A 14,671-nucleotide genomic window follows, 5' to 3' on the forward strand; every position below is an offset into this window, starting at 1 on the left:
ATGAGTCGAAAAATGATCGTTGTTGATTTTATATTCAAGATGGAGTAAAGTGTCCGAAGGAGTGAGTGAGTGTACTTCTTTTTTAAATCTTTAAATATACCGAGTATTTTCCTCACGTCATGTTCACTAGACAAAATACTGAGCAAAGCGGTCCAGGCTTTGTGGGAATCAAGTTCTGTCAAGAATGGTATGTTGATTTTATTATTTTTCACTTGTTTTTTGTTTGTTTTTTCTTTTATCAACGGTTTTAAATCTTCACGTATCGTTTGCTGGTGTTTTCTAGCAACAACATGCTTTACCCAAAGGAAGATAAAGACAGCAAGATTTTACTTTATGCTGTAAGTTTACTTTCTCCTGCTGGTTGATATTCACAGAACTGTTTAAATAATATGGTGTTCTTCTGTGCTGTACCACCATCAATCATGATGCTGTACCACCATCAATCATGATGGGTGATTAGACAGATTAAACTTTAAGTCAGGAATGTCAAATCCTGTGGGGTGCCTCCATTTATTGTTCTACTGTACCATTTTATTCACAATTTTCATGTCCTCTTCAACACCATCCCAGTCAATTATGAGTTTTCTACCTCAAGAAGGCACTCTTTATTTGATTATGATAAAGCTTTACTGCATAGTACACATAGTCAGGATTTCCAGGTAATCTATATGCTCTGAAATACAAACTTCTTGCTTTATTAACTTTTGCTTTTACATTTATTGAAGTGTCGTAACTGTGATTACCAGGAAAGAGCTGATAATTCTTGTATTTACGTGAACAAGATCATGCATGAAGTCAAGTATGTTAATAAATTGATCTTTTACAGCTAGGTTGATACAGAATGTTTTAACAAAGTCAAAAATTTGCCATTTAGTGAGTTAACCCAAATTGTAGCTGATGTAATTGCTGATCCAACTCTACCCAGAACACATGAACATCAGTGCCCAAGGTAAATCTTCACACATTGAAACTTGAAAGTGAACATTAAGATTTAGATTGGCAAATCTTAGTGATGTAACTTCTGTTCTACATTTTGTTTAGATGTGGATATGGTGAGGCTGTTTTCTTTCAATCTCAATCAAGTAAAGCTGATGTAAGATTACTTGCCAGATTTCTTACTCTATTCCTTTTATTTCCTTAAGAAAAATAAGTAATTGTATGATATTTGTGTTTCATCAATAGCAAATGAAGCTGTACTATGTGTGTACTCAAGTGGATTGTGGCAATCGCTGGACAGAGTAAGGAAACTAATATGAGTTAATGGAAACTGCTATCATCTTGCAGCTTGGAACTCATTTGGCTTAGTTTTAACCTTGAAGATCTGATGTGGTTTATTCTCAAGAAATCGTGAATACGGGTAGCTTGGCAGTTTAATTATAGGTGGTCATCTAATGTAAAGTAGTTTATGAGTTCAAAACACGAGAATTGTCATCACACCAAGAGATATTTAAATAAAAACCAATTGTATATTGAAAGTGTCCTAATATGTGAATGGTAGGAACATGCCGTGGGACCGTATGCTGTGGGACCGTATACGTTTTCCTTATAGCTACACCCAATCTGATTATGTCTTATTAGTGGCATATCAGGACTGTATCTGCCTGAAAATCAGGCCTTGTACCCCCAACCTTTGTACCACCTGAGAATTAGGCCCATTGATCTGGCCTGATGCTTCCTGGAATTTATAACCTCACCAACACCTCAAATGCGTTAGTTTAAGGTGTACCACCTTGCAAACAACCCAATATGATGCTGAGGCTATCTGGATTTATAGGATTATGGCGTGACCAATTTTTATTACAGGTAAATTCAACTTGCATATTCACCGTAGTTAAGTATTGTACGAAGTTTTGGGGGAAAATAATTAAATTAAATTTAGTAGGATTTATCGAGAAAGAAAATGTTCTTGCCAGGGCTCGAACCTGGGACCTTCCGCGTGTGAGGCGGACGTGATAACCACTACACTACAAGAACCCGATTGGTCAAACAGGGCAAATATTACAATCTTATTGATTACGATTGATGCTATGATTCAATTTAAACTATATTAATTTTCTTGTATGATTGAACTATATTGTTTGTTAATACAGTGTGAAGAAATCCAAAATGCACTTTTCCCGGAAAACTATATTGATAGTTTCAAATTAATCAGGTTCGGCGCATGTCGAAATCCCATTAAGTCAATGAGAATCGATCTGGTTGATTATTTTGGGCTTGCCGATGCGTAGGTTCCCGTAGTGTAGTGGTTATCACATCCGCTTAACACGCGGAAGGTCCCAGGTTCGAGCCCTGGCGGGAACATTGTTTTTGCATTGTTATTTTCCAATTCTAATTTTACAAATTCAAAATAATCTGCTTTTTGTAAAACTTGTAGAGAAGTACTGGTCAATCACCATATTTCTGATAACGAAATAAAACTAGTATCATATTCTGTGCAATATTTCACAGTCAGAAGTACCGGTCAATCACCATATAGATTCTCATAACGAAATAAAACTAGTACCGCATTCTGTGCAATATTCCACTTTCAGAAACACTGGTCAATCACTATATTTCTCAGAACGAAATGTGGCAAAGATTTCGTTGTTGGAGAGAAAGAAGGAGAGAAGGTAAAATGGGAAAAAGATGTTCCCGCCAGGGTTCGAACCTGGGGCCTTCCGCGTGTAAAGCGGATGTGATAACCACTACACTACGAGAACTGAAGTGGGTGTTAGGGTCTTTAATTGATTATATAAAAAATTCATAAATATTATTATAAAATGGTCATGAGGCGGTCATGTGATGTTTCAGTAATTTCTGACTTTTTTCTGTTGACACGTCGCATCTGCAGACTTGAAAATGAAAAAACATTTTACCGTTTTTAACCGCAAGAATTCCAATCTCTAAAGCAGAACCATCAAAACGGTGGTGGAGTTCAAATCGTTAAGTGTTTTGTATCATCTAGTAAAACTGAAAAAGGTATTATTCAAACATTTTACATAACTGTGCGAATACTTGACCGTTAGAATGAGATATTTGCTTTAAAATGTATGCGATTTGCCGATTTTCCCGATTTTTTATATAAACATTTATAACACGCATATTGATATGTATTTTTGCATCTCTGACGGCAAGTATTTCACAATAAATAAAAACTTAGCAGGCTATATACATGAATAAAAATTATGTTGATGCAAGTCGTTCAAAACAGGTGTAAACAATGTTGTGCCGCACCCTGTGAACAGCACAATGAATATCAATCAATGCATGTCTTCGCTTACAGGCGTAAAAATCAAATCATGTTGATGCAAGTTGTTCACACAGTGAACAAGAATTGTTAACAATGCTGCTGAACTATCAATGTTGTTGCAATTTGTTGACATGATTGCCAAGAAGTTGCAACAGTATTGATAATTCAACAACCATTTTTAGCAATGCTGTTGTTTGCGGTCCTACTAATAACCGACAACAAGCTAGAAATTACTGACAGAAAGCTTATAATCATTGATAACCATGTAATAGACGCTAATATTGTGTTTCTTCGACTTTATTTTTACAATAACAGTAATAATATTAAGAATTTTGGGCCCGAGCTTTCTGTCAGTAATTTTTAGCTTGTTGTTGGTTGTTGTCAGTTGTTGTTGTCGGTTAATTATTAGTAGGACCCAACTAACCTGTCAAGTGCCAATTAACCCAGGGCTACTATATTGGGTAGTGCCGCAGCTCCTCCCAAGAATGCTTTTCATTGGCTGAACTTTACAATACATTTCTGTTTCAACCAATAGCATAGCTTCGTTCTTTAGAAAGCATAGAAAAGTATTATCCAATTGGAGGAAAGCTTCCAAGAGCTGCAACATGTCCCAATATATTGATCATAACACTGATTGGATTACTAGTGCCTTTTGAATAACTGAATCAAAAACACTTTGTTTAATAGGATTTTATATTTGTTAGGAATATCTCCATTCATGGCTGACCCACCATTACCAACAAACTCTGAGATGTTTCCTACTTCAGAGACGTGTTTAGATAAAATCAGCCTAAAGAGAAAAATTGAAGGTGACATCACATCATTTCCTTGTGCGATTATTCCAAGTTGCCTAAAGAATGTTTCCCAGTCTTCAAGACATTTACTTTTTTACTTTTAGAAATATCTCCATCCATGACAGACTCTGAGAAGTTTTCTGCTGCAGATAAAATCAGTCTAAAGGAAGAAACTAAAAGTGACTCCACATTATTTTATCGTAAGAGTCATCCAAGTCACTCAAAGAATGTTACCCAGTCATCAAAACATGTACCATGGGGAGAAAACCCCTCTTCTAAATTATTTCCCTCTGGATATCACAATTGGGAAGAACTGGATCTCTCTAATCAACCTCTAAGCCATTCAGAGATATCTTTCAAATTAGCTGGATGCAGGAATGTGAGAAAGTTGGATTTATCGGGATGTGGTCTTACTGAGGTGCCGGAGTTGGGTGATCTTGACAAACTAGAGGAGCTGAATCTGTCTAATAATCTTTTAAAATATCCATTCATTTCACTTTCGCAATTACGGTGTCTATGTTTGTTGAGAAAGCTGGATTTATCTGGATGTGGTCTTACTAAGGTACCTATGCTTAGATATCTTCTTGAACTAGAGGAACTGAATCTGTCTAATAATCCTTTAAGATTGTTAGATTGGAAAATGCGTGGTCTATACTCATTGAGAAAGTTGGATTTATCTGGATGTGGTCTTACTGAGGTACTTGAGCTTGAATATCTTGATAAACTTGAGGAACTGAATCTGTCTAATAATCCTTTAAGAATGTCAGATTGGAAAATGCGTGGTCTATACTCATTGAGAAAGTTGGATTTATCTGGATGTGGTCTTACTGAGGTACCTGTGGTTAAATATCCTGATGAACTTGAGGAACTGAACTTGTCCAATAACCACATTGACCATCAAGATTTATTGCAAAAATTCAGTAGCAGAAAGTCATCCCATATTAGTAATCTGAAACCATTGGAACCCATAGCCGGTTTTTTCAGGCCACCCAACTTGAGAAGGGTCATATTTGAAGATGGTGCCTATATATATTTACATTTAAAAGGTTAGAAACATTTTCTTTGTCATGTTAATCCTCAGTAAAAGCATGGTTGCTTTGGGTAGTATTTATGTCACAAGTAAGGTTGCATGGTCAAGAAGGGACATAAAGGGCATGTTTTTTAGCCTCTAAACCTCAACTACATATGTAGCTAGTTCTGATGTAACCACTGGAAATGTCTTTCACAAATTTTAAACACATACCCCCAGCAAATCAGTGGCGTAGCCAGCCTGTTGATTTGTCCCGCTATGCTAATATTTTGGTGTTTATTGACGGTGAAAACAATAAATTTCTAAAGACATGAATAATTATAATAACTTGAAATTTACATAGCAGGACAAAATCATCAGGCTGGCTATGCTACTGCAGCAAATAACTAGTTGTGTAGAAAAGAAAACATATAAATGTTGCCCCTATAATTGAGCTGACAGTGTATAAAACATGCATGAATGAATGCCTCATTGACACTTAACTCAAGAAAACTATCATCCGTAGTTAAAAACCAGAATATAACATGTCCAACTAAAAATAATGTTACATCTCATTAAGCATTTAGAACCAGAATCCCATGCAAAATTACAAGAATATTATTATTAGATCTTAATTTCTTAGAATTTTTTTCATATAAACTACCTAACTTAATTCAAATAGGATTGAATGAGTGGATTTGGCAGGAAGCAGATGGCAAACTTGTGAAAGAAAATTGGTTGGATGAATTTATTCGACTAGCAAAGTCAGAATCAGGGAAACTCACAATTGAAACGTATCATCACATGCGTAAGTTTGGTACCGCTATATTTCTTGCCATTGGATTGTATTGTATTTTAAAATCTTTGTGGGAAAAATACTTGAATCTGTGCATTTTCAATATTTGTTTTTGTCTCTTTAATTGTTTTGACGTCCTGTTCACATGCTCCAAATGGGTAAAATTCTCCTCTAAACCCGAAGATGGGGCTGTGGATATTTATTTAGGCCACAGCACGTTGATGATTAAAACTTGCAAACTTTTATTAGTAATAAATTATACAAATTTGTGAGTTTTGGTATTACAATATTTTTTATTGCTGTAACAATCAAACAATTACATTTGGTTCAGAAATTTTGCAGCACAATTGTTGTGATGTTATAAACTTATATCTTATGAGATAGGCTAATAACATTTTACAAACTGCACCATTGCAAAATATGTATTCTCCAATGTTTGCTAGAGGGCATTATTTGAGACACCCTGCATATTAAATTATCTCTAACTTCTATCCTGAATTGACAGTGTTTGCAACCGTTTTGGAGTAAAAGTGTATTTTTTTACATCTAGTCAAAAGCTTGAACGTCGTCCGCAGTCTGGTTGGCGACAATGTTGAAAGTTGTTTGGATCGAGCATCGACTTTCAATCAATGTTGTTTGGAAATTTTAAATTATTTGCCTGGAATTAATGTTAAAGGAAGTCGTAATTCCTATTCAAAAGAATGTCTGATTGATTTGCAAAGTGGTGTTTCTCTGCTAAAATTTTGGTCCAGTGGCAGTGATGATGATAAGTATATATTGAAACAGGTCATGACGATATACAAGATTACCGTCAAGAGCGCATTCGAAGCTTTTTCAAGGATGTCAGTTACAGCCGATGGCGGAACCTTTGCTACAATGCTGAAAATTGTATCAGAAGTACTTCTCAATTTGACTAAACCAGAAACTGTGGTTATTCGTTGTCTACAATTTCTACAAGAGCTTCATGATCTACCCGTAATTCAAGACATGTTTTCCTTTCTAATCGCAAATGACAAGCAAATGAGCTTCTTGATAGACGATAAGAAATTTTTAAATGTTTTATCTGTCCACAAAATGAACAAGATCTTGTACGAGTTTGTGCGAGTGTTTGTTAAACCACCGCCAACTGTTGAGGAGTGGCCAGCGACAATACAACTCCGTGAACAAGTTTACAATCCTTTGATCGAGGAGCAGTTCTTGAAAGAAAGATTGATGTTTAACAACAGACCAGTATCTAGTCAAATGGAATCGGATATTGATAAGATTATTGGAACTGACGAGAATGTTGAAGGTCAGAATACCGATGTAGTAGAATATAATGATCCAATCATCGAAAGTAATCTGGGAACCTCTGTTAACAGGTATACGTACAACCTCTGCATCAGACATGGAACCTTAAGTTTATCATTTGTTTAAGATCGTAACTAAGAAAATTTCCTGTCGAAAAGTGTCGAAACATTTCAGGCTGACCAACACTCAATTCACCTCAGATATTTTTTATTTTAGCATCATTGTGAAAGCTGAAGGTGGATGTTTTGGTATTCCCGTGGCAAGTGCGTTCCTCTTTTTTCCACCACAAGCCGTTGAAGATGAGATAACTCTGACGTGTAGCCGAGTGAAACACAAGGATTCTGAGGTGAAGCCAAGAGATGCTGTTAGCCAGATTCTTAAAATTGAACCCGAGGGCGTCACATTTAAGAAACCTGTTACGGTTCTTCTATCACACTCAGCGTACGAAGACGAGGTGTTTAAGAATTTCTACGAGTTGATCGTGGAGCGATTCAGACCGACTAAAGATTCCACTGACCCATTCCCGACTGGATGGCTGGAGTTAAAAACGGGAGAGATAAGCTCTAGTAAAGGTATTTCGATAGTTATTTTAATTTGTTAACTTTTATTGATAAAATGCAACGATCTTACTGCGTCGCGGTGAAACTGTGGCGGTATTTGTTTTTTCTAGATCTTCCCAAAGGAATACGTAATCCAAAGATCATGGAGGATTATTTGCCTTTTGCCAAAGCAACCATACAAGAGACGTGTACGTTGGTTGCTACAACACGAATCAGATCAGATCAGGTTTTAATTCCAACAAGGAAAAGTTACACCTTCTGCAAGCATTATGGAAAAAATACTGAATTAAAGATTACATTTCCAGCAGGTGTCACGGACAGTTTGCTGAGCTTAAAAATTCAGGTAATTCAGTGTGAAATCGATGTTATAAACCCTGGTTCACACTTGGTCTCTCAACTTTCTTCGTAAAATTCACGTTTTTAGTTACTTCCTGCTGAGGTTGTCTTGAACAAAGATATGCGTTTGAATGAAAATCTTGTTTGTGGTCCTGTGATTAGAGTTTCTGGTCAGAAAGTTCTATTCCTTAACCCAGTTGATGTTGAACTCACTTACTCTCACGAAGACGTCACTAATATCAGTGAAGAATTTTTACCAGTTAAAAGCAAGATTAAGTTTACGACCAAATATGGGCTGTTGTTGCGAAGCAAGAAAGTGGAAGAAAAGTGGGAAAAATTAAATGAATCTATTGATGTTCATGTCGAACGGTTAAGAAAGGATCAACTTAAATTTTCTTTTGCTGTCAAACACTTTTCCGAGTACGTATTTATTTGTGTCTGGCAATTTTATCACGTTATACATATATTACGCAATTGTTAGTAAGTATTTTCCAATTTTTATGTCTACTAGTTATGTAACACTCATGAATATGGACGAAGGGAGCAGTGTTGATTCATCGAAGGTATCCCCAGTGGTAAATACAGACAAACAAGCTCGTCATTTAGCCTTTGTTTTGGCTGTCCACAAGATTGATGACATCCAGAATACACTTCATGCTGTGTTGATGCCTAAATTAGAGAAGCGTTCAGTTGAAACGAAATGGAAAGTAGACGCGATACATTTCATGGATTCTCTCACATCTGGGGAGCCGATATTCTTCTGTGCCCCCCTTTCCGAAAGCCTTATTAACTATCATCTGCCTTTGATGGACTATACTTTAAGGTAAATGTTACAATCATTCCTATATATCTGTTAAGTGAATGCCTAGGCTAATAAACTCAAATAATTCGTTTAAAACTAAGTAAAACATGTTTGTCTTTTGCGACTTGCGTAGGTTTGATCCTGATACTGAGTCGGAGCTTCCCAACAACACAGCCAAGAATGTCGATTTAAGAGGAAAATTTATGCGTTTCCTAAAGGATAACGAATGTAATAATGGAACGAACCATAGTACGCAGGGAGACTGTCGTGCAAAGGCACCAATCCACGTTTCTGAAACAATTTCAGTTCAGGTAGGGTTGAAATACTGCCGATATTGAGTCGTCAATTTCTTTGTAGACCAGGCCAATTAAATTGTCCAGTTTTTCTATACCTTTTCACTATAACGCACATGCGTGGTGTTTCAAGTCACAATGCATGATATTTCTGGCTTTTTTTTATTTCAGGCAACGACAGAGCAACACAAAAGCACGCTAGACAGTAGATGTACCCGAGGTAGGTTAGCGTGAATTTTGTTGTGTATGAAGGCATGCATGTAGATAATTCATTAAAACGTGTGTATTTTTGCACCACGTCAAGCCAATTGCTTCGTCAAACTTTTTTCACTTTTATTTCTTTTCTTAATACAGAACTCAATGTTGCATCTGGTCAAGAAAGCCCTCTGAGAAACCGTCAGATTAGCGAGGTAATTAAAGGTTTCATCTCCTTTCGTTAATGTTGCAATATTTATGTTCATATTGTGTTTTTCACGCAGGTTATAAATGTAATGATTGATCATTGCGAACTGTTTCAAAGATCAGTTGAAATTAGAGCCCAAAAGGAATTAGAGATTGCAACAGTTACGAAAGATCCTAAAGCAGGCAAAATGACAAAGGTCGTGGACGTTGCTGGGCCAGCGGCTACCGTTCTCTTTAGCCTCGCTTGTGGCATAACAGTCGCGACAGGTTTCGCAACTTTTGGGATCGCATCGTTTTGTGGTGCTGTAGTGGCTGGTGGTACTCTGATCGTTAAGAGTGTTGATAAGCACAAAAAACAGGCTAACGTTAAAAGATTCGTGCAGACATTGGACGAAGCAGCGAAAAGAGAAAGAGCACACGTTTCATCTTATCTGAATTGTCTCGTGAAAGATATTGCTAAAGAATTATGTCGTATTTTTGAGTACCAGTTATTTCATTTGAAAAGCGAGAAGGAAGTTACGATATTAGCCGAGTCTGCAGTTGATTTGATGTTGAATCTAAAGAAAAATGATGTTTTTGACAGAAACACTTTGCTAAAAAATGTTCTCCTAAATGGCGAAGCAAAAAAAAGAGAATTACTGACATACAATGATGAGAAATGGTTTGCTCCTGATGTGTTTCGAAAGCCAGGTTTGCGACGAGTGATAATCGGAACGAATAGCACAGAGTGTGTTTACAAAGTTAAACTGGACGGGACTTGTGACACAAAAAAGTATGGTTATCGCGGCCAATTTCTTGAAATTATGGAATATGGTGGAGAAAATGAGGAAGCAACATCGGATGCAATGACTGTTGATGATGAAAACTCGAAGTTTAAGTTATGTGAGAAATGTCAGGATTGCTGTAGCAGTGGAAAGTATTTTTTAGAATCTGAAATCGACCGTGAATACACAAAGCCGTGTCAAGAAGCTTTAATATACCGTCCTCTGCATCTTTTAGTGCAATGTCCTGAAGTTATATATTCATTTAGTGATACACTTCAAGAAAACCGTTCATTTGCGGATTTCTTGAAGACAAAGATCGGTATCCAAGATAATGAAATGTTGCTCCCTGTTTATCGACAACATGTGCCGGGTACAGTGTTGAATCTGAGTCTGAATAAAGCAAATCTCACTGGATCTGATTTCAGCTATTCTAACTTTGGAGACTCTTTTCTTCTGGGTTGCGATTTCACGAAGTGTGTGATGTTGTTTGCAACGCTGTTTGGAGCAAAGATGTCTCGTTCAACATTTCTTGACACATTCATCAGTCACAGTGATCTGAGGGAAGTCAAAGCTGATGGCTGCAGCTGGACGAAAACGTCTGTTCTTCACTCACGTGTTGATAATGCAGATCTAAGCCATGCTGTACCAACTGTCGGTGATAATCATTGGGATGGAACTAACCTTTGTGACGCCATTATCAGTAGACCAGTTGAACCATTAAATGTGAACGGAGGTAAGTTTTTACAACAATTATGTCTTACCACTTCCTTTGTGACCAGTCTTTGTGATTGGTTTCAGAAATAACACGTTCAATGAGATAATGGCTAGGCAACATACGGACAAAGACATGATTAACTTCATTTTTTTGTTCAATTGATTTTCAGGAATACATTTGATGGAAATTCCAAAAGGACAAATGTGTAAGTATCGAGAAACAAATCAAATTGTCAACATGCATGTTACCTTCACAAATACCTAGCCTTACTAGCCTTCCAAACTCATGTTTTTTTATCTCGACAAGGCTGATAAACCTCCTAGTCGTCGTATTGCTAATTACGGTATATCTTCAGCGAATTCTGTTTTCTTACTGGGAAGAAAGATTCGGAATTTTACCCTGCCTGAGGATTTCTTTGTTGTTTTTTTTACCACAGCTTATGTCTGAAAGATTTGAAAAGAGTAAGAAATCGTCGTTTTAGGACTAGTGAATTTGTTATCAAGTAAGTTTTAGGATTAGTGAATTTGTTATCAAGTAAGTTTTAGGATTAGTGAATTTGTTATCAAGTAAGTTTTAGGATTAGTGAATTTGTTATCAAGTACGTTTTAGGATTAGTGAATTTGTTATCAAGTAAGTTTTAGGATTAGTGAATTTGTTATCAAGTAAGTTTTAGGATTAGTGAATTTGTTATCAAGTAAGTTTTAGGATTAGTGAATTTGTTATCAAGTAAGTTTTAGGATTAGTGAATTTGTTATCAAGTAAGTTTTAGGATTAGTGAATTTGTTATCAAGTACGTTTTAGGATTAGTGAATTTGTTATCAAGTAAGTTTTAGGATTAGTGAATTTGTTATCAAGTAAGTAATATTTTAGGAACAATTAATGCATGATCGGTAGTGTGAAAATTTTAGCATGTAAAAACATAATTGATTAGTCTTATTATACTGCATTTAATGCAGCTAATAGTCACGAAGCACGTTCTATATACCAATGCCTTTCTCAATATTACTTATGCATTAATGCACGGTTGATTAATGTAATATCAGAATATATTATCGTTTGTTTGGATTCCGCCATTTTGGGTGGCAAATATTTGGGTTACTATAGTTATTCCGAGTCCACGAATATAATCCTTACTTTAATCCTAAACCTGACCCTAACCATTACGAAACTAGTTGCGACGAATGATTAATTCAAGGTTTATATTCGTCGATTCTGAACATGGGATTATTACCAATATTTGGGTGGTGAATAATCCTGTATCAGATGCTAAAACGCAAGTGTGGCTGTGCAAAAGAGCAGGGCCATAGCTAGAAGCTTAATTGGGGGGGGGGGTATATTCATATATTAGTCTTATGCCCGACTGATTTCTTTTGTACGCTATTGTTCCCGCGGTAGAAAAACATGAATATATGAATATACACCCCCCAATGAAGCGGTCTAGCTACGGCCCTGCAAAAGAGGTTTTTATGGGGGGGTTTCTATACTCAAAAGTTAAAATTTCCACCCAAAATGCTGATTATTTACAAGTAAATTGTCATGTAATTGTTAACTAGTAATCAATGATCAATAAATTTAGTATAACTATAAATAAATCAACCAGCCTCGTGCATGATCTTGCAACGCTATTTTCACATCACTAAACGTCCCCATATCCTTCCAAAACAATTGTCCATGCTATTACGAATTTAAAGACTATTGCAAGTTATTTCTGTGATTCAGTTTGTTCCGAAGCTAACCGTTCAAACATCAACTTGGATAATTTGTTTTCCAATATTTTTCCCACTCATCATTGATACAAATGCATTCCCAGCATTCTCGAGGCCCATCTCAAACGTTTCCCGATTTTTCAATCTACCCTCCTTAAGCCACGTCTCCAGCTGCACTAATGATTCGTGAAATTTTTCAGGATAATTCAACACCGTGTACCTCTCTCGGGTGATATTATTTTTCTTCAATATTTCGGTGATGTTATCGGGTATTGGCGGGGGGTAGGGTAAGTCCTTATCGTACTGCGATATTTGACCACACAATACGACATGACTGTCTTTGTTCATAGATTTGATAACCTAGATGAAGATTTAGAATTTCATGGTTCAAACTCTATTAAAAAATTTCTACAACCTTTCCTTTCGTGAGGAACGTCTGTCCTAGCTATTTCTTCTCTGTCCCAACTGCTTCTCCTCCCACACCTTAAAAATCGACCCAAGCCACACTTTACTTCAGGGGCGGATCTAGGAATTTTCATACCCTAGTCAAAAATTTTCGGTCCGACTACCGCAGGTACATTTCTCCCCATTATTTTTTCGGAACGATTGGGGGGAGGGGTGCAGTTTACTTCATCACCCCAACCCTACTTCGCCCCACCTTTAACTGACTTGACCACATTTGATTAGATTGTCATACCTTACCCTACTCTATCCTAGGTTATCCCGCTTTGTTTCTCACCTCATTGCTAATTTCTCCGCCAACATTATCAAAGTAAACATCGACACCTTCAGGACAGCATTCAGACAACTTTTCCTGTATATTTTTGATGGTCCTATAGTTGATAGACGCATCAAACCCCAAGTCATTGACCAAATGCTGGCATTTCTCGTCTGTTCCACAGATTCCAACCACCTTCCCACATCCCTCTAACTTTGCGATCTAGAATTCCATGAATCAATATATCAACGGTGATTTGATGTACCACAACCTGCTGCAAATGCCAAACCTCCCATATATATTATTATAGATCAAAGACAACGGACAATAAAGCTGATTATCGACACGTCAAAGTTCAATGTTTGAAACAGGCCTAAAATTAAGGCAATTACAATGCAGCTTCAAGTATGAATCAGGTAAACTAGCATTGGAGAAAATATAAGATTAAATGTAGGCTTTATGGTTTTGTCCGTATATAAAGACCTTGGAAACGAGGTTTTTCAAAGAAAGGTTTGCTAATCCTCGACATTACCTGACCAGCAGCTGACCCACAAGCCCCTGCGGCACCGCTGATGACGACAGTCTGATTTGCGCCGGGAACAATATGGGCCTTTTCTCGTAGCCCTAAAATCGCCGTCATTCCTGTTACACCCAGGAGTCCGAGGGTAAGTGATGGGTGTTTTTGCAAGATGTCACTTTCTACCTGAAGGATGATATCAAACGATGTCAAACTGTTTAGTCATCACCAGTGGTCATCACACCTTCACGTTAGTTAATCTTCCTAACCCCCCACGTGTCGACCACGTGTCTTACCTTCTGCAGTGCATGTAACCCATCGGTGGAGTCGGCATTCGATAGCAATTTCTGAGAATTGAAATTCACAAATTTTTGAAACGGCCAACACATCGGTAGATGAATTACATCGCCTGGCTTAAACGATTCATCTTTGCTCTCTAGGATAACCCCAGTCCCAGAAGCGTCAATAGTTTCCCCGATTTGCCAGGATTTCATGTAATCCACCCCGGAGTTCTCGTTAAACCTACATCGCATGTACGGATCTACAGACAAGCACAAAGTTTTCGCAATAATTTCGCCATCTTTGCACTCTAAAATAGGAATATTTTCAATAGCGAAGTTTTCAACTGACACTGGATTTGACTCCCCAGGACGACTGCGTAAAAATACGCGAATATTTTGACTTTGCTGTGTTGCCATTGCGAGGCTGAGGCCTAGGAGGAGTCGATATTTTGGTGGTTT

At 37.1% G+C, this 14,671-nt stretch overlaps 3 protein-coding genes and 3 non-coding genes across 7 annotated transcripts; 3 read left to right on the forward strand and 3 right to left on the reverse strand.

The window, feature by feature from the left end:
• Window positions 1-37: 37 nt before the first annotated feature.
• On the forward strand, window positions 38-1,461 carry LOC114532473 (DNA-directed RNA polymerase II subunit RPB9-like). The gene is made up of 6 exons (XM_028553984.1): window positions 38-187; window positions 284-338; window positions 726-799; window positions 875-949; window positions 1,042-1,093; window positions 1,183-1,461. The coding sequence occupies exons 1-6, from the start codon at window positions 120-122 to the stop codon at window positions 1,240-1,242; spliced, it is 384 nt and encodes a 127-aa protein (XP_028409785.1). The 5' UTR covers window positions 38-119; the 3' UTR covers window positions 1,243-1,461.
• A 440-nt stretch (window positions 1,462-1,901) lies between these two features.
• Window positions 1,902-1,974, reverse strand: Trnav-cac. Its single transcript has one exon. It is a non-coding gene; the product is annotated as a tRNA-Val (tRNA).
• A 254-nt stretch (window positions 1,975-2,228) lies between these two features.
• Trnav-aac lies at window positions 2,229-2,301 on the forward strand. The gene has a single exon. It is a non-coding gene; the product is annotated as a tRNA-Val (tRNA).
• A 325-nt stretch (window positions 2,302-2,626) lies between these two features.
• Trnav-uac lies at window positions 2,627-2,699 on the reverse strand. The gene has a single exon. It is a non-coding gene; the product is annotated as a tRNA-Val (tRNA).
• Window positions 2,700-2,802: 103 nt separating this feature from the next.
• On the forward strand, window positions 2,803-12,370 carry LOC114532546. Of its 2 annotated transcripts, XM_028554077.1 has the most exons (15): window positions 2,803-2,958; window positions 3,934-4,038; window positions 4,128-5,069; window positions 5,715-5,840; window positions 6,379-7,189; window positions 7,335-7,690; window positions 7,789-8,021; window positions 8,103-8,434; window positions 8,526-8,837; window positions 8,950-9,127; window positions 9,281-9,329; window positions 9,464-9,519; window positions 9,589-11,008; window positions 11,160-11,195; window positions 11,427-12,370. In XM_028554077.1, exons 2-15 carry the CDS (start codon window positions 3,948-3,950, stop codon window positions 11,435-11,437), a joined length of 4,953 nt encoding a protein of 1,650 aa, XP_028409878.1. In that variant the 5' UTR covers window positions 2,803-2,958; window positions 3,934-3,947; the 3' UTR covers window positions 11,438-12,370. The 2 variants fall into 2 exon arrangements, with proteins under 2 accessions (XP_028409878.1, XP_028409879.1); XM_028554078.1 differs by lacking the exons at window positions 2,803-2,958; window positions 3,934-4,038 and having other exon boundaries at window positions 4,506-4,585; window positions 4,648-5,069.
• Window positions 12,365-14,660, reverse strand: LOC114532548 (prostaglandin reductase 2-like). The gene is made up of 4 exons (XM_028554081.1): window positions 14,228-14,660; window positions 13,947-14,117; window positions 13,436-13,636; window positions 12,365-13,056 (listed from the first exon to the last, which is right to left on the reverse strand). Exons 1-4 carry the CDS (start codon window positions 14,627-14,629, stop codon window positions 12,730-12,732), a joined length of 1,101 nt encoding a protein of 366 aa, XP_028409882.1. The 5' UTR covers window positions 14,630-14,660; the 3' UTR covers window positions 12,365-12,729.
• Between the last annotated feature and the right edge of the window lie 11 nt (window positions 14,661-14,671).

Source organism: Dendronephthya gigantea, unplaced genomic scaffold (genome assembly GCF_004324835.1).
Source record: "Dendronephthya gigantea isolate DGI-Jeju-01 unplaced genomic scaffold, DenGig_1.0 000079F, whole genome shotgun sequence".
Taxonomy (NCBI): domain Eukaryota; kingdom Metazoa; phylum Cnidaria; class Anthozoa; order Malacalcyonacea; family Nephtheidae; genus Dendronephthya; species Dendronephthya gigantea.